The 20088-nt window shown below is 42.3% G+C and overlaps 1 protein-coding gene across 7 annotated transcripts in view; it reads right to left on the reverse strand.

The window, feature by feature from the left end:
* The window catches only part of tom1l2 (target of myb1 like 2 membrane trafficking protein), a 99637-nt gene that overhangs the window by 15946 nt on the left and 63603 nt on the right, over window positions 1-20088 (reverse strand). For 4 of the 7 annotated variants that reach the window (XM_052020842.1, XM_052020838.1, XM_052020837.1 and 1 more), the window contains 2 exons: window positions 17651-17780; window positions 17428-17503 (listed from right to left, as the gene is read on the reverse strand). In XM_052020842.1, coding sequence (XP_051876802.1) covers window positions 17428-17503; window positions 17651-17780 — 206 coding nt within the window. Of the gene's footprint in view, window positions 1-6649; window positions 6716-17427; window positions 17504-17650; window positions 17781-20088 lie in introns of all 7 variants that reach the window. The other 3 variants (XM_052020836.1, XM_052020835.1, XM_052020841.1) reach the window with 1 other exon arrangement.

A 20088-nucleotide genomic window follows, 5' to 3' on the forward strand; every position in this document is an offset into this window, starting at 1 on the left:
AGGGATCAGTCCACTCCCTTGAAGAGTACAAGGGATGTAGGAGGACCCTTAGGAAGGAAATTAGGAGGGCAAAAGGGGGACATGTGATGTCCCTGACAGACAAGGCAAAGGAGAATACTAAAAGATTCTACAACTATATTAAGAGCAAAAGGGTAACTAGGGATTGAATAGGTCCCCTTAAGTATCAGTGTGGTAACCTATGTGTGGAACCATGGGATATGGGCAAGGTCTTAAATGAATACTTCTCATTTGTATTTAGTGTGGAAAAGGATATAGAAGCTGGTGGGTCAGGTAAGAGAACTGTGATATACTGAAATATATCAATATTATGCATAAGGAGGTGTTGGTAGCCTTGAATCACATAAAGGTGGATAAGTCCCTGGGGCTTGACCAGGTATATCCTAGGACATTGTGGGATTGTGGGAAGCAAGGGAGAAGATTACTGGGGCCCTGGCAGAGATTTTTGTATCTTCATTAGCCACAGGTAAGTTACTGGAAGACTGGAGGATGGCTAATTTTGTGCCTTTATATAAAAACAGCTGCAAGGACAAGTCAAGGAACTATAAGCTGGTGAGACTAACATCAGTGGTGGGAACGTTATTGGAAGAGATTCTGAGGAACAAGATTTATTTGCACTTGGAACAGTGAAAACTGATTAGGTATAGTCAGCATGGCTTTGTTTGTGGGAGATCATAGAGTCACACTACACAGAAACAGGCCCTTTGGCCCAACAGTCCATGCCGACCAAATTATCTATCGAAGCTAGTCCCATTTGCCTGCATTGGGCCCTTATCCCTCTAAATCTTTCCTATCCATGTACCTGTCCAAGTACCTTTTAAATGTTGTTAATGTACCTGCCTCAACCACTTCCTCTGGCAGCTCATTCCATATACGGACCACTCTCTGGGTGAAGAAGTTGCCCCTCAAGGTTCTATTAAATCTCTTCCCCTCCCACCTTAAACCTATGCCCTCTAGTTCTTGAATCCCCAACCCTGGGAAAAAGACTGTGTTCATTCACCCTATCTATGCCCCTCATGCTTTTATACTCCTCATTTTCCTATGCTCCAATGAATAAAGTTCCAACCTGCTCAATGTCTCTCCATAACTCAGTCCCTCAAGTCCCAGCAACATCCTTGTAAATCTTTCTTTCTTTCCACGCTTTGCACTCTTTCCAGCTTAATGGCATCTTTCTCATAGCAGGGTGACCAAAACTGAACACAAAATTCCAAATGTGGCCTCATCAATGTCTTGAACAAATGCAACATAACAACCGAACTTCTATACTCATTGCCCTGACTGAGGAAGGCCAGCATGCCAAAATCCTTCTTCACCACCCTGTCAACCAGGGATGCCACTTTCAGAGAATCATATACTTGTACTTCTAGGTCCCTCTGTTCTACAACACTCCCCAGAGTCCTCATTTGGCTTCCCAAAATGCAACGCCTCATACTTGCCTGAATTAAACTCCATTTGCCATTCCTCAGCCCACTTACCCAGCAGATCAAAATTCCTCTGTAAATCCTGATAACCATCTTCACTGTCAACGTCACCACCTATTTTAGTGTCATCTGCAAACTTACTAACCATGCCTTATACATTCTCATCTAAATCAATAATATAGATGACAAATAGCAATTGGCCTAGCTCTAAGCCCTGGGGAACACCACTAGTCATGAGCCTCAAAAACAACCTTCCATCATCACCATCTGTTTCCTACCATCAAGCCAATTCTGTACCCAATTAGCTAGCTCTCCCTGGATCCCACGCAATCTAACTTTCCACAGCAGCCTATCATGCGGAACCTTATCAAAGGCCTTACTGAAGTCCATTTAGACCATGTCTGTCACCCTGCCCTCATCGACCTTCTTGGTTACTTCTTCAAAAGAGTGAATCAAATTTGTGAGACATGATCTCCCATGCACAAAGCTGTGCTGACTATCCCTAATCAACCCGTCTTTCTAAATATCATGACATGATTCATATCCCTCCATTCCCTGCAGATTCGTGTTCCTATCTAAAAGCCTCTTGAAGGCCACTGTCATCTACAAATCATTTAAACTCCAACTCACTTTGTCTTGATGCAAAGCTCCAATGGGGGAATTAAATCATCTTCTTCTCAATGAACAGCCCTCCAATGCATCGATTGTCATATCTCACAATTCTGAGTTTTTTTGAGGAAGTGACCAAGAGGATTGACAAGAACAGGGTAGTAGATGTTGTCTACATGGATTGTAGCAAGGCCTATGACAAGGTTCTGCATGATAGGCTGGTCCAGAAGGTTAGAATACATAGGATCCAGGGTGAGATAGCAAAATAGTTGCAAAATTGGCTTGGTGGAAATGGAGAGTTGCTTTATCGTTTCGAGACCTGTAACCCGTGGTGTGCTACAGGGATTGGTGTTGGGTCCTTTATTGTTCATCATGTATAAATTGTGAATTAGTTTATTATTGTCACATATACAGTGGAAAAACTTTGTTTTGCACGCCATCCATATAGATCATTTCATTACAACAGTGCACTGAGGTAGTACAAGGGAAAACAGTAACAGAATGCAAAATTAAGTGTTACAGTTACAGAAAAAGTGCAGTGCAGGCAGACAGAAAGATGCAAGGCCATAACAAGGTAGATTATGAGGTCAAGAGCCTACCTGATCATACTAGGGCACCATTCAATAGTTTTTATAACAGCAGGATAGAAGCTGTCCTTCAATCTAGTGGTATGAGCTCTCACACTTTTATTAATTAATATTAATGATGATTAGTAAGTTGGCAGATGATACCAAAATTGGTAGTCTAGCAGACAGAAAAGAAAATTGTCTCAGGCTACGATAGGATCTAGACCAACTGGGAAAGGAGGCAAGGGAATGGCTGATGAAGTTCAATTTGAACGAGTGCAAAGTGATGCATTTTGGGAAGTTAAACCAGGCCAGGACAGAACAGTGAATGGTAGAGACCTGGGGAGTGTTATTGAAGAGCAAGACCAAGTACATCTTTTCCCAGAGTAGGGAGTCTAAAACTAGAGGGCACAGGTTTAAGGTGACAGGGAAAAGATTTAAAGGGGATCTGAGGGGCAAGTCTTTCTCACAGAGAGTAGCTGATAATCTGGAATGCACCGCCAGAGGAGGTGGTGGAATTTAATCACTGTTTAAGAGGCATTTAGACACACACATAAATAGGTAAGGTAAAGAAGGATATGATCCTAATATATGAAAATGGGATTACTGTGGATGGGCAAAAAGGTTAGCATGGATGTGGTGGGCCAAAGGGCCCGTTTATGTGCTGTACATATCTATGACATGTTGACCACACCAGGTAAGGATAACAGATTTTGGAAGGACATTGGATTTTAATGACAATCTGGCAGTTTTGTTGTCATCATCACTAATGGCTCATTTTTCAAAAATTCCAGATTAGTAACAATTTTAATTTGACAGTTCTCACAGGCTCTGGATTTCTAATTCAGTAATTTAACCACTGCACCCTAATTAATTCAGAATTACAAATGGTATTCTAGGCACATTATGTTTGGAAGAATTGGTAGAGTTATTTTATTTTATACAAGAACTTTCCATCACCACATCTGCCAAAGGGGTTGATTGTTGCAGAAAATCAGAATTCTAGAGCAGAAATCAAACTTGGGACCTTCTGATCTATGTGTTTTAGGGAATGAAGGGTGCCTTCAGCTACTGCTGACATACAGTGGCAAGCAAAAGTATGGGCACCCCGGTCAAAATTTCTGTTACTGTGAATAGCTAAGTGAGTAAAAGATAACCTGATTTCCAAAAGCAAAGTTAAAGATGAAACATTTCTTTAATATTTCAAGCAAGATTACTTTTTTATTTCCATCTTTTACAGTTTCAAAATAACAAAAAAGGAAAAGGGCCCAAAGCAAAAGTTTGGGCACCCTGCATGGTCAGTACTTAGTAACACCCCCTTTGGCAAGTATCACAGCTTGTAAACGCTTTCTGTAGCCAGCTAAGAGTCTTTCAATTCTTGTTTGGCAGATTTTCACCCATTCTTCCTTGCAAAAGGCTTCTAGTTCTGTGAGATTCTTGGGCTGTCTTGCATGCACTGCTCTTTTGAGGTCTATCCACAGATTTTCGATGATGTTTAGGTCGGGGGACTGTGAGGCCCAAGGCAAAACCTTCAGCTTGTGCCTCTTGAGGTAGTCCATTGTGGATTTTTGTGGAAAGTCCAAACTTTCTTGCGTCCTCACCACAAAATTCAGCATCAGAAGTTTGCAAAGGAACATCTAAACAAGCCTGATGCTTTTTGGAAACAAGTCCTGTGGACTGAAGTTAAAACAGAACATTTTGGCTGCAATGAGCAAAGGTATGTTTGGAGAAAAAAGGGTATAGAATTTCATGAAAAGAACACTTCTCCAACTGTTAAGCACAGGGGTGGATCGATCATGCTTTGGGCTTGTGATGCAGCCAGTGACACGGGGAACATTTCACTGGTAGAGGGAAGAATGAATTCAATTAAACACCAGCAAATTCTGGAAGCAAACATCACACTGTCTGTAAAAAAAGCTGAAGATGAAAAGAGGATGGCTTCTACAACAGGATAACAATCCTAAACACACCTCAAAATCCACAATGGACTACCTCAAGAGGCACAAGCTGAAGGTTTTGCCATGGCCCTCACAGTCACCCAACCTAAAAATCATCGAAAATCTGTGGATAGACCTCAAAAGAGCAGTACAAGCAAGATGGCCCAAGAATCTCACAGAACCAGCAGCCTTTTGCAAGGAAGAATGGGCGAAAAGCCCCCAAACAAGAATTGAAAGACTCTTAGCTGGCTACAGAAAGTGTTTACAAGCTGTGATACTTGCCAAAGGGGGTGTTACTAAATACTGACCATTGAGGGTGCCCAAACTTTTGCTTCGGGCCCTTTTCCTTTGTTATTTTGAAACTGTAAAAGATGGAAATAAAAAAGTAATCTTGCTTAAAATATTAAAGAAATGTGTCATCTTTAACTTTATGCCGTTTGGAAATCAGGTCATCTTTCACTCGCTTAGCTATTCACAGTAACAGAAATTTTGACCGGGGTGCCCAAACCTTTGCATGCCACTGTACTACATGCTGAAGAGTCTTCAGCAAGGCTTCCTAAATCAACTTAATATTATGGACTCCAACACAGAATTGCATCACCACAGTTATCTTATGTGTACTCATACACATCACATGGCTCTGTTCATACAATTATCCGTTATTCCATTTCTGATAAATTGATTAATACATGCAGCAAAGTTCATGTTGGTCAGCTTTTTTTTAACTCCCAACACAAAACCAATACTGGATGTGCAATTACTCTACTGGGACAGGTTTAGAATGCAGAAGCAACTACAGTTACACTAGCTATCAGGAATCAGATTTAGGTATACATTGTTCATTGCAAAGATGCTCACACAAAAAGTGCAAGGTTTGTGCCCAAGTACAAGAGAGGGCTCATATTCCAGATTAATCTTTTAGGAAGGAAACAAAAAATGTTTAATTACATTGCTGAATTGTGATGAACACAACATCTTTGACCAAAGAACAGGAAAGGGTCAAGAACTGAATGGTAATAGGGGAAAGAAACTATCTGGTCATAGTCATACAATTTAGAATCTAAAGGGGGTAAGTGGTAAAAAAAAGATTGCAATGAGAAACAGGAAGTAATTTTTTTGGCCAAATTATAAAGCTACAATGTAAAATAGTTAATTTAATTATTTATCTCTAGAACTTAGACAATTAGTGTTTATTAATAATGTTAATCCTACTATGATAAAAGGAACCTTATTGAATGACATTCCAAAACTGCACTGTAAGGGACCTATTGGCAGCTTAAATCGGAAGATGCAAACACCATAAAAGGAATATAGTGAGCACAAAGTAAATAAAATGATTTTTTCTTATCCACCCCCCTACCCTCCACCAGGAAAAATGAATAGGTTTCCGTGTTTTCCATTTTCTATTCATCTGCAGTTGACTTGTAACCTTTGTAAATTTTTATATGATAGGATAAGAGAATTATTTGTTGGACTTGAACATGAGTTTGGGCAGTCCAACCTAGTCCTTACTGACATGTAGACAACAGATGGTTCTCTGTAACTCATTAAATGCACTCCCAAAGACCAAAAAGACACTGGTACAAGGAGCGAAAGACACTGGTACAAGGGTCAAAATGCTTTAAGTTAGGGTGAAGTGGTGACTGTGCCATCCTTAACCTGGGAATTGTTCAATACTGAATCTGAGTGACAAACTAGAATGGAATCAGAGTGATGGTAATGCTCTGAGAGCTGGCATAATTCAAAAGGCTGAATGGCCACCTTCTATGTCATAATAAAATACAAAAATAATACTATGAATTAACCTAATGCATAATATAATATTTGTATTCATTGGTACACATAGAGGAGACATACAGTTAGTTCATGTACCATACCTCCCCACAGCAGTGCAATCTTACAATACCATCTGACTAGAAGTGGTTTATAAACTGGTGGAAAACAGATTCAGATCTATGGAGGTTACACTGTAAAGATGCACAAATCTGTACTATGCCAAGCTTGGTCTTTTACTGTGCAGTATTGGATTAGGAAGATTGCTGTTAATGAAGAGAAATTGTTTAGCAGGGTACAGCAAATCAATGTGGTGAAAGCTCACCAGTCCTTGTGTCATGAGCCACTTGTCTATAGGCTCGATGGCAGGATTGTCAACTCTAATGTTCAGCTGCATCAGTTACAGAACATTCCCACAGGCCCAGCAGTAACAAAAATCAGAACAAAGCCAAGAAAGGAGAAGACAAATTAAAGAGAAATCCACATGAGATTACTGTATCTTTAAAACACTTTGTTGCATTGCTGCTAAACTTCTCTTGAATGAATAGCAATGCCCCGACAAAGGTAATAAACTTAACTCCAACTTAATAAAAATATTGGTCATACATTGATCACAAAAGAAGATGGTTTTAAGTTGATTATAGCTCAATGTAATAACATTTTCTATCAATTTTATAACATATTCAGTGTACGAAAGATGGTTTACTGATTGGGATAATAAACAGATTACATGGTCATGCAGAACAATGAACTGATTTGCAAACAGATGCATGGAAGCTTCTGAAATCCATTAGAAAACTGATGCACATTTGGACACTTAAAAAGGAAACTATTTCAATCAATGTGCGTATAACTGGAATATTTTTACTCTCTTATTAGCAGAAGCAAAAATGAAGTTATTAGCTTAGTTTAATCGACGTGCACTTGAATGGACTTCAATGGGTATTTTTTTCTAAAATACATTCCATTATCCTATTCTGCATATAAATTATTATGACAAAGGCTTCTTTCTGAAAGTGGAAATGCTGGTTCTCGATTACCGCTGAGAGAAAATAACAGCAAAACTCAGCAGTAGACTGATAAAATTGGCACTTGCCAGCATTCTTACAAAAATGCACCATAGACTTCAGTGCATCTGTCATGTTATCAGGTCATATTTGCATATTTCAGCATTAAAAATAAGTCATACTTGAATACAGTATTGTCGCGCCATTAATCACAGCAACATTTCTGAACCCGTGTTCACTCTGCTAATTTATTCATAAGATGGTTGCAATCTAAACAGGGTGCAGAATTCAATTCATTTCTCAAGTTATTAAGATTCACATCCCTTGTTATTTTGTAGGTAAGTGCAAGTGTCCTAAACCAAGCAAATTTTCTTCAAGTCTGTGATATGTTACCAATTCAACTGGTAAAGCAGTTTTAACACTATAGCAGTTTTAACACTATAATGAGGTCAAGTAGCCAGTGGTCCTAGGCCTTTTTTGGGTTGGAGAAGGTGGAGGAAGTTAGGCAAGTTCTGCTTGATTGTCATCTGGTAAACTCACCTGCAAATACAATCTTGGGCTCACCTGTGCTGACTTCCCCTTCACACATCAATTAGTCTGCCAGTGCTCACACTGCATAATGGAAGAATTGCAACTTGGGTAAGAGAACCGGCATTACCCAACCAGCACCAGTTGAGGTGTTTAGGATCAATGGAGTATGGGGCAAAGATACAAAGGAATGGAGGAAAATAAAGGTCAACATGTCCCTACAACCTAGAGATTGTTGAATAACATTTTTTACTTCAAAACCAAACATAGAAACATAGAAAACCTACAGCACAATTCAGGCCCTTCGGCCCACAAAGGTGTGCCGAACATGTCCCTGCCTTAGAAATTACTAGGCTTACCTATAGCCCTCTATTTTTCTCAGCTCCATGTACCTATCCAAAAGTTTCTTAAAAGACCCTATCATATCCGCCTCCACCACCATTGCCGGCAGCCCATTCCACGCACTCACCCTCCTCTGAGTAAAAAACTTACCCCTGATACCTCCTCTATACCTACTCCCCAGCACCTTAAACCTGTGTCCTCTTGTGGCAACCATTTCAGCCCTGGGGAAAAGCCTCTATCTACCGCATCAATGCCTCTCATCATCTTATATACCTCTATCAGGTCCCCCCTCATCCTCCCTCGCTCCAAGGAGAGAAGGCCAAGTTCCCTCAACCTGCTTTCATAAGGCATGCTCTGCAATCCAGGCAGCATCCTTGTAAATCTCCCTTGCACCCTTTCCATAACGTCCACATCCTTCCGGTAGTGAGGCGACCAGAACTGAGCACAGTACTCCAAGTGGGTCTGACCAGGGTCCGATATAGCTGCAACAATACCTCTCGGCTCCTAAATTCAATTCCCCGATTGATGAAGGACAATACACCATATGCCTTCTTAACCACAGAGTCAACCTGTGCAGCTGCTTTGAGCGTCCTATGGACTCGGACCCCAAGATCCTTCTGATCCTCCACACTGCCAAGAGTCCTACCATTAATACTATACTCTGCCATCATATTTGACCTACCAAAATGAACCACTTCACACTTATCTGGGTTGAACTGCATCTGCCACTTCTCAGTCCAGCTTTGCATCCTATGTCCCGCTGTAACCTCTGACAGCCCTCTATACCATCCACTACACATCCAACCTTTGTGTCATCCGCAAACTTATTAACCCATCCCTCCACTTCCTCATCCAGTTCATTTATAAAATCACAAAGAGTAAGGGTCCCAGGACAATCCCTGAGGTACACCACTGGTCACCGACCTCCATGCAGAATAGGACCCTTCAACAACCACTCTTTGCCTTCTGTGGGCCAGCCAGTTCTGGATCCACATTGCAATGTCCCCTTGGATCCCATGCCTCCTTACTTTCTCAATAAGCCTTGCATGGGGTACCTTATCAAACGCATTGCTGAAATCCATATACACTACACCTACTGCTCTCCCTTCGTCGATGTGTTTAGTCACATCCTCAAAAAATTCAATCAGGCTCGTAAGGCAGGACCTGCCCTTGACAAAGCCATGCTGACTATTCCTAATCATATTATACCTCTCCAAATGTTCATAAATCCTGCCTCTCAGGATCTTCTCCATCAGCTTACCAACCACTGAAGTAAGACTCACTGGTCTATAATTTCCTGGGCTACCTCTACTCCCTCTCTTGAATAAGGGAACAACATCCACAACCCTCCAATCTTCTGGGATCTCTCCCATCTTCATTGATGATACAAAGATCATCACCAGAGGCTCAGCAATCTCCTCCCTCGCCTCCCACAGCAGCCTGGGGTACATCTCATCTGGTCGCAGCGACTTATCCAACTTGATGCTTTCCAAAAGTTTCAGCACCTCCTCTTTCCTAATATCTACATGCTCAAGCTTTTCAGCCTGCTGCAAGTCCTCACTACAATCACCCAGATCTTTTTCCAGTAGTGAATACTGATGTAAAGTTTTCATTAAGTACCTCCGCTATTTCTTCCGGATCCATACACTCTTTCTACACTTGATAGGCCCTATACTTTCCCATCTTATCCTCTTGCTCTTCACATACTTGTAGAATGCCTTGGGGTTTTCCTTAATCCTGCCTGCCAAGGCCTTCTCATGTCCCCTTTTGGCTCTGCTAATTTCCTTCTTAAGCTCCTTCCTGTTATCCTTATAATCTTCCAGATCTCTAACATTAGCTAGCTCTCTGTACCTATTGTAAGCTTTTCTTTTCTTTTTGACTATATTTATTATAGCCTTTGTACACCACAGTTCCTGTATCCTCTCGTGACTCCCGTCTCATTGGAACATGCCTATGCAGAACTCCACACAAATATCCCCTGAATATTTGTCACATTTCTTCCATACTTTTCCGTGAGAATATCTGTTCCCAATTCCCGGTGAGGCAGAGAAGGAATGGCAGGGTGAAGGAACCATGGGTGACGAGAGATGTGGAACAACTAGTTAGGAAGAAGAAGGCAGCATACATAAGGTATAAGCAGCAAGGATCAGACAGGGCTCATAAGGAATATAGAGTAGCAAGGAAGGAACTTAAGAAAGGGCTGAGGAGAGCAAGAAGGGGACATGAAAAGGCTTTGGCGAGTAGGGTTAAGGAGAATCCCAAGGCTTTTTTCTCATACGTGAAGAGCAGAAGGATGGCTAGAGTAAAGGTAGGTCCGATTAAGGACAAAGGTGGGAGTATGTGCCTGGAAGCTGTGGAAGTGGGTGAGGTTCTCAATGAATACTTCTCTTCAGTATTCACCAAGGAGAGGGGTCTTGATGATGCTGAGGACAGTGTTGGTAAGGGTAATGTTCTAGAGTATGTAGATATCAAGAGAGAGGATGTGTTGGAGTTGTTAGAAAATATTAGGACAGATAAGTTCCCGGGACCTGACGGAATATTCCCCAGGCTGCTTCGTGAGGCGAGGGAGGAGATTGCTGAACCGTTGGTTAGGATCTTTGAGTCCTCATTGGCCATGGGAATGGTACCGGAAGATTGGAGGGTGGAGAATGTTGTCCCCTTATTCAAAAAAGGTAATAGGGATAGTCCAGGGAATTACAGACCAGTGAGCCTTACATCTGTGGTGGGTAAGCTGTTAGATCCTATCTCTTAGAATCCTTTCTAGGAGCATTTAGAGAATCATGGACTGATTAGGGACAGCCAGCATGGCTTTGTGAAGGGAAGATCTTGCCTCACAAGCCTGACAGGGTTCTTTGAGGAGGTGACCAGGAAGATTGATAAGGGTAATGCAGTGGATGTGGTCTACATGGATTTTAGTAAGGCGTTTGATAAAGTTCCCCATGGTAGGCTTCTTCAGAAGGTTAGAGGCTAAGGGATCCAGGGAGGCTTGGCAGTGTGGATTCAGAATTGGCTTGCCTGTAGAAAGCAGAGGGTTGTGGTTGAGGGAGTGCATTAGGATTGGAGGGCTGTGACTAGTGGTGTCCCGCAGGGATCGGTTCTGGGACCTCTACTTTTTGTGATATTTATTAATGACTTAGATGAGGGGTTGGAAGGGTGGGTTAGCAAGTTTGCAGACGACATAAAGATCGGTGGTGTTGTGGATATTGTGGAGGGCTGTCGAAGCTTACAGAGGGATATTGATAGGATGCAGAGCTGGGCTGACAAGTGGCAGATGGAGATCAATCCAGAGAAGTGAGAGGTAGTACACTTTGGAAGGACAAACTCCAAGGCGGAGTACAAGGTAAATGGCAGGATTCTGGGCACTGTAAAGGAGCAGTGGGATCTGGGGATTCATATCCACAGATCACTGAAAGTCACCTCACAGGTAGATAGGGTAGTTAAGAAAGCTTATGGGATGTTAGCTTTCATAAGTCAGGGGATCGAGTTTAAGAGCTGCGAAGTAATGATGCAGCTTTACAAAACTCTGGTTAGGCCACACTTGGAGTACTGTGTCCAGTTCTGGTCGCTTCATTATAGGAAGGATGTGGAGGCGTTGGAAAGGGTACAGAGGAGATTTACTAGGATGCTGCCTGGATTAGAGAGGATGGATTATGAGGAGAGACTAAAGGAGCTAGGGCTTTACTCATTGGAGAGGTGGAGGATGAGGGGAGACATGATAGAGGTATACGAGATATTAAGAGGAATATATAGAGTGGACAGCCAGCGCCTCTTTCCCAGGGCACCAGTGCTCAAAACAAGAGGACATGGCTTTGAAGTAATGGGTGGGAAGTTCAAGGGAGATGTCAGAGGGAGGTTTTTCACCCAGAGAGTGGTTGGTGCATGGAATACGCTGCCTGGGGTGGTGGTGGAGGCTGATACGTTGGTCAAGTTCAAGAGATTTTTAGATAAGCATATGGAGGAATTTAAGATAGAGGGATATGTGGGAGGAAGGGGTTAGATAATCTTAGGTGTGGTTTGAAGGGCGGCACAACATGGTGGGCCAAAGGGCCTGTATTGTTCTATGTTCTTAGCTTCCAATTTCCTGCCTGAGAGCCTCATAATTCCCTTTACTCCAACTAAATGCCTTTCTCGTCTGTCTGTTCCTATCTCTCTCCAATGCTATTGTAAAGGGGATAGAATTATGATCACTATCTCCAAAATGCTCTCCCACTGAGAGATCTGACACCTGACCAGGTTCATTTCCCAATACCAAATCAAGCACAGCCTCTCCTCTTATAGGATTATCTAGATATTGTGTCAAGAATCCTTCTTGAACACACCTAACAAACTCCACCCCATCTACACCCCTCACTGTATGGAGATGCCAATCGATGTTTCGGAAATTAAAACCTCCCATCACAACAACTGTTATTATCACACCTTTCTCGGATCTGCTTCCCTATCTGCTCCTCAATATCTCTGTTACTATTGGGCGGCCCATAATAAACACCCAGTAAAGTTATTGACCCCTTCCTATTCCCAACCTCTCCCCACAGAGACTCCGTAGACAGTCCCTCCATGATATCCACCTTTTCTGCAGCTGTGACACTATCTCTGATCAACAGTAGCACTCCCCCACCTCTTTTGCCTCCCTCCCTGTCCTTTCTGAAACATCTAAAACCCAGCACTTGAAGTAACCATTCCAGTCCCTGAGCCATTCAAGTCTCTGTAATGACCACCACATCGTATCTCCAAGTATTTATCCAAGCTCTAAGCTCATCCACCTTGTTCACAATACTCCTTGCGTTAAAATAGACACATCTCAAACCGGGCTGAGCACATGCCTTCTCTGTCACCTGCCTACCCTCCCTCTCGTACCTACTACTAGCTTTCTCTATTTGAAAGCCAAACACCCCTACCCCAGTCTCTCCAGTTCGGATTCCACTCCCCAACAATTCTAGTTTGAACTCCCCCCAGTAGCCTTAGCAAACCTCCCTGCCAGGATATTGGTCCCCCTGGGATTCAAGTGCAACCCATCCTTTTTGTACAGGTCATACCTGCCCCAAAAGAGGCCCCAATGATCCAGAAATCTGAATCCCTGCCCCTTACTCCAATCCCTCAGCCACGCATTTAACCTCCACCTCATTCTATTCCTATACTCACTGTCACGTGTCACCAGCAGTAATCCTGAAATTATTACCTTTGAGGTCCTGCTTCTCAACTTCCTTCCTAACTCCCTATAGTCTTTTTTTCAGGACCTCATCCCTTTTCCTACCTATGTCATTGGTACCAATATGTACCACGACCTCTGGCTGGTCTCCCTCCCTCTGCAGGATATCTTGGACGCGATCTGAAACATCCCGGACCCTGGCACCTGGGAGGCAAACTACCTTCCGAGTTTCTTTCCTGTGTCCACAGAATCGCTTGTCTGCCCACCTAACTATAAGTCCCCTATCACTACTGCCCTGCTCTCCCCTTCCCTACCCTTCTGAGCCACAGGGCCAGACTCTGTGCCAGAGACACTGCCACTGTTGCTTCCCCCAGGTAGGCTGTCTCCCCCAACAATACTCAAGCAGGAGTACTTATTGTCAAGGGGTACAGCCACAGGGGTACCCTCTGGTACCCCCTCCTGACTGTGACCCACTTGCCTGACTCTCGTGGCCCCACTGTGACCACCTGCCTATAACATAATAAAGCATGTTCTAGAACTTCAGTATAGTTCACTGTGAATAAAAATAACTAGTGGACATTGCAAACACACTGACACAACATCATAGTTCAAATAGTTTATGTTAGTGCTGCATCATCAGATTTTGGTGCTTTCTTCCAATACAATGCTTTCCCTCTCTTACCAAATCCCTAACCATTATTCTTAAATGAAAAACATTTTGGTGCACAAGTACAACTGTAGTCATTGAAGAGCCAGTAAATCAGAATTTTTCATTAGCTCAAAAATTGTGCTTTGAGCATTGTCATTAAGATCACTTTGAAATGGCTATCGGTCCTTTTCAAAGTGAAGTTAAAACAGCCTCAAAGTATACCCCTTATTAATCTGTCCACCAGATAGCTCCATAAACACTGGGATCGCCTCAGCAACTCTGGCCTCAATCCATCAGAAATATTCCCTTTGCCCCATCCATCCTCCCACACACTCTCTGCAACTTCTGATGATTGGTCTTCAACTTGAATTGATAACTCTGTTTCTCTTTCCACAGATGCTGCCATACCTACTGAATGTTTCCAGCATTTTCTGTTTTTACTACAAAGAAGTAAAAAAAAGCCTTCTGTGCCAACTAGAAAGCAACAAAAAAGAATGCTCACAAGATAAATTATTATATTGGATTGAAGTCCAGATAATATAATTCTGATATTAGCTGAGGAACTAGAACTAGGTAGACAACCATAGACAGAACAGCAAAGTTATTTAGTGAAACACACAAAATAGACAAATGAGGGCAACAATTAGCAATGTTTTAGCAGTAACAGGAATCTACATACACAATAAATTGTTACCAATCCACGAAGACACATAATCATCCAGGTGGAGAATCCAGGTAACCAAGGGTGAAGAAGTCTGTATGGAGTTTGTACATTCTCCCTGTGACTTGTGGGTTATGCTTGATGCTCCTGTTTCCACCAATATCCCAAAGATGAGTTGGTTGGTTAACTGGCTACCATAAATTACCCTTTAATATTGTTATGTGACAAAAGGAATTGGAATTGCTTTATTATTAGGTACAGTGAAAGACTTGGGGAGAGGGCTGGTGGTTGATGGGCATGTGAGGGAAAATAAGTTGCGGGGGAAAAAGAGAATATGATTGAGACTGATGGGATTGTTCTGTTGGCAGGTAGCATGGGCCCATTGAGCAGAATGTCCTCTTTCTGTGCCACAGTATGTTAAGTATTTTTGCTGCAACACACACGAAATGCTGGAGGAACTCAACAGGTCAGGCAGCATCTAGGTGGAGAGAAGTGAACAGTTGAGGTTTCAGGCCAAAACCCTTCATTGGGACTGGATAGGAAGAGGGCAGAAGCCAGAACAGAGGGGGAGAGGGAGGAGCACGGGCTGGCAGGTGATAGATGAGTCCAGGTGAGAGGGGAAAGGTAGGTAGGTGGGGCAGGAGGAGTAAAAGCAAATGATGAGAAGCTGGGAGGTGATAGGTGGAAAAGAAAAAGGGCTGAAGGAGGAATCTGATAGGAGAGGACAGTAGACCATGGAATAAAGGGAAGGAGGTGGGCAGGTTGAGAAGCTGGGGAGGGGAAAGAGAAGGGGCCACAGGAAAAGGGAAAAACAAAGGGAGGGGGGGAACAGAGCGGAGTTAGAGAAATCCACGTTGATGCCATTAGGTTGGAGACTACCAAGACGGAATGAGGTGTTGCTCCTCCAACCTGCATCTGGCCTCAGTGTGGCAGTAGAGGAAGCCATGGACAGACATGTCAGTGTGGGAACGGTACGTGGAATTAAAATGGCTGACGACTGGGAGATCCTGCCTGTTGCAGCACGCAGAGCGAAGGTGCTTGACAAAGCGGTCTCCCAATCTGCGTTGAGTCTCACCGACGTAGAGGAGCCTGCACCGGGAGCACTAGATGCAATAAATGACACTGACAGATTCGCAGGTGAAGCACTGCCTCACCTGGAAGGATTGTTTGGGGCCCTGAATGGTGGTGAGGGAGATGTAGGGCAGGTGTGACACTTAGCATGGTTGCAGGGATAAGTGCCAGGAGGGTGATCGGTGGGAGATGATCAAGGGAGTCTCGGAGAGAGCAATCCCTGTGGAAAGTGGAGAGGAGAGGAGAGGGGAGGGGAAGGGAAGATTTTTGCTTGTACTCTCCAAGAAGTTTAAATTTATTTATACAATACATATTGTTCAAAAGTACTTTTCCATAAGGATGGAGTGACAACAGCACAAGTTGTCATTCATGTGAGGTCATTGTTTTCTTGGAACCCTACATCACCAGTGCTCAGATTCATAAAAAAAATTATTAAAATGATACATTAGCTAAGTGCACGGCAGCATCCACACCCCCACCTCCACCAAGTACTGACAAAATTAACATTTGTTGTAACCAGTTTTCACAGTCAAACCTACACCCAAACATACATAGTTGAAGTAGTGAAGTAGATATATAGAGCTAAATAAATAATAATTCTCACCTAAAAGTAATAGGCTATTGTAACCAATACAGATCAACTTGGTGGAAAACAGTTTGCAATACATATTTGAGTATATATTGTACCAACTCCTTTGAACCCTGAAAAGCCATCAGTAATCCATTAAAAGATTGCTGAGACTCATTTTTACCACCATAACAAGTCAACCATGCACAAAGATTGCACTCTGAACATGATCATGCCCACGAATTGATTGGTGTGGGGAGCAAATTAAAAAATTGCATACAAGATAGATCAACAATTATATGGCTTGAAAATGTTCATCTTTAATTATTAATTAATACAGGAAGCTTGGGACTAGAAAACTGGTGTGGTAAGATTTTGTTTGCCATTAACTACCATTTGATGCCCTTCACCATGCAACAGCCAAATAGGCATTTGACCTCATCACACACTCTTTGCATTTTTGTCCAACTCTCTTTTTCAGTTCATTCCACTGCACATTTTACACTTCATCTGTTCCATCACAAACATCATTTTTCAAATCTTACCCATAACACTGGGTAGGCATCAAATGAAGACCTTGGTGCTTCCCACAACATCCAAGGGATACCACCCTGTACTAATTTACACTAACAACCAACTTCAGGACAAAATCATTAGCTATCTCAAATTGGTCACCTCTGCATGGACTTCAGCCAAGAATACAAGGAAAGAAGATACTATGGAGTATTGTGGTTATTCAGTTAATGAGGGAGATTAAAGCACAGGTTTAATCTCCCTCATTAACTGAATTAATGAGGATTAAATCCTCATTAATGAGGATTAAAGCAGAATAAGAGGAGAAAAGCAAAATCTCGTCACAACTTCAAGGTGTTCACTGAAATGAAACCAAACTACAGCAGCCAGTCCTAGTAGCAAATATACACCCCAAGTACATAGTCTATTCTGAGGTTCCAACAAGATCTCCTTTAAAATCTAAATCTTGAATTAGAATTTTCCTCTACATTTAACATGACAACGGACCTAGGGTTTACATTATTTAGCTTTCAAATGCAATGTTAAAGTTGTTGCCACAGTGGTGAAACTTATTTCACTTCAGCAATAGCTTCAAAATAAAGTTGAAGTTCTTACCTCTGCTGTATTATTTTCCCGAGCATCAAGGGCAGTTGCCAATCCTCCAGCTGACTGAGAGTCTGTGTGCATTACACTACAAGCAAGAAATATATTTCAAACATTCAAAGTAGATTTGGCATCCAGTGGAATAACAAGTTAGGATACTAACTCTGCACTGTAAGTACGACATATATTCACAGTTAGATGTCAAAATGCTCAGATACTCAAGCAAGAGACTTACTTTTGGTGCTGATCAGCCAGGGAACAGCTTCTGGTTTGTGCAAACATATCAAATTTAGCAGAATCATGAGTGTCCGGATGGCAATTAGGCAAAGAACTCAGAGTTCCACTAACGCTATCTGTACCGAGGTCTGGAAGAAAAATTCCAGAGACAGTTATACTAACATCAGGGAAGAGCTAACAAGTTTTATTGAACTTGGTTTTAAGCCACTCAATATACTTTTTCATAAGACAGAACTTCAGAATTCCTTTTGAGAAAAATAGTTTAGACTTGCTTTCACTTCTATTTCAGCCACTTTGTTTAAAAAAAAGATAATCCCCTCTGTGAAGATTGACTGTAACACTGGTAGCACTTTTACCTTGGGCTCAAAAGGTTGCGGGTTCACGTCCAACTCCACAGCATTGAATATCTAAGCCAAGACATCATTTCAGGCTGTAAGAATGCTCCACTATCTGCAGGTGTTGTGTTTTGGTTGAGATGTTATATACTAGGGCTCAATCTCCTCTCTCAGGTTGGTGTAAAAGATTTCACAGCACAGTTCTGAAGAGCAACAGTTTCCCTTGTATCCTGGCCAATATGCTCCTGAACCTTACCAATACAAATTTTCATTATATGACCATAAGACATAGGAGCAGAATTAGGCCATTCAGCCCATTGAGTCTGCTCTGCCATTTGATCATGGCCAATTTATTTTTCCTTCTCAACCCCATTCTCCTGCCTTCTCCCCATAAACTTTGACACCCTTACTAATCAAGTGTGAATGCTGTGGCAAGGCAAGGGCTAAGATAGTGTGCTGGCAAGGATGGTTTGAAGACAGTCTGCAGTCATCCATGCTGAGCAAGGTCCTTGTCAGCATAGCTCCTTTTTGTACAGCATGGGAGCCGAGGTCACCAAGCACACCAAGCCAAGGTAAGGATGCAAAGGAAGGATTGCAAGACACACACTAATTATTGGACAATTACTTTACTAACACTAAGGTATTATTGGCCATTAACATGCAGTTTCTATTGGTCATTAATACTTACATTAATGGAACGTTACTGGTATTTTATGTACACAATTGAGGGATTCTAAGGTGCCCAAAGATTTTAATTGGTCAATATCTGTTTAAAAAAGACAACTCTTTGTTGAAATTTTAGAATAGTTTGGTGACAGGGGCTGGACTGTTCTCCTTGTGCACAAGTAAATAAATTGTGATTGAGAAATGAGTGCAAATTGTCAGAGTCCAGTTAATTGGTGCCGACACAAAAACCTAACAACCTCGGCTTTAATATACTCAATGACATGGCCTCAACAGCCGTCTGTGGCAATGAATTCCACAGATTCACCACCGTCTTGCTAAAGGAATTTTTTCTCATCTCTGTTCTAAAGGGATGTCCTTTTATTCTAAGGCTGTGCCCTCTGGTCTTAGACTCTCCCACTACTGGAAATATCCTCTCCACGTCACTCTATATAGGCCTTTCAATATTCTGTAGGTTTCAATGAGATCCCCCCTTATCCTTCTAAACTCCAGCCATCAAATGCTCCTCACATGTTAACCCTTTCACTCCCAGGATCATTCTCGTAAACCCCCTCTAGACCTTCTCCAACACCAGCACATCCTTCCTTAGATTTGGGGCCCAGAATTGCTCACAATACTCCAAATGTGGTCTGACCAATGCCTTGTAAAGCCTCAGCATTACATCCTTGCTTTTATATTCTAGTCCTTTTGCAATGAACGCTAACATTGCATTTGCCTTCCATACTACTGACTCAACCTGCAAGTTAATCTTTAGGGAATCCTGCACTAAGACTCCCAAGTCTTTTTGTACCTCTGATTTCTGAATTCTCTCCCCATTTAGAGAATAGTCTACGCCTTTATTCCTTCCACCAAAGTGCATGACCATACACTTCCCTACGCCGTATTCCATCTGCCACTTCTTTACCCATTCTCCCAACCTGTCCAAGTCCTTCTACAGACTCCCTGCTTCCTCACCACTACCTGCTCCTCCACCTATCTTTGTATCATCTGCAAACTTAACCACAAAGCTATCAATTCCGTCATCCAGATTATTAACATATAACACGAAAAGTAGCAGACACAACACTGACCCCTGTGGAACACCACTAGTCACTGGCAGCCAACCAGAAGAGGCCCCCTTTATTCCCACTCTTTGCCTTCTGCCAGTCAGCCAATCTTCTATCCATGCTGGTACCTTCCCTGTCATTACAATGGGCTCCTATGTTGTTTAGCAGCCTCGTGTGCAGCACCTTGTCAAAGGCCTTCTGAAAATCCAAGTAAACAACATTCACTGACTCTCCTCTGTCTATCTTGCCTGTTACTTCCTCTAAGAATACCAAAAGATTTGTCAGGCAAGATCTCCCCTTAAGAAAACCATGCTGACTTTGGCCTATTTTATCATGTGCTTCCAAGTACCTCGAAATCTCATCCTTAATAA

The sequence above is a fragment of the Pristis pectinata genome, chromosome 8 (genome assembly GCF_009764475.1).
Source record: "Pristis pectinata isolate sPriPec2 chromosome 8, sPriPec2.1.pri, whole genome shotgun sequence".
Classification (NCBI taxonomy): Eukaryota; Metazoa; Chordata; class Chondrichthyes; order Rhinopristiformes; family Pristidae; genus Pristis; species Pristis pectinata.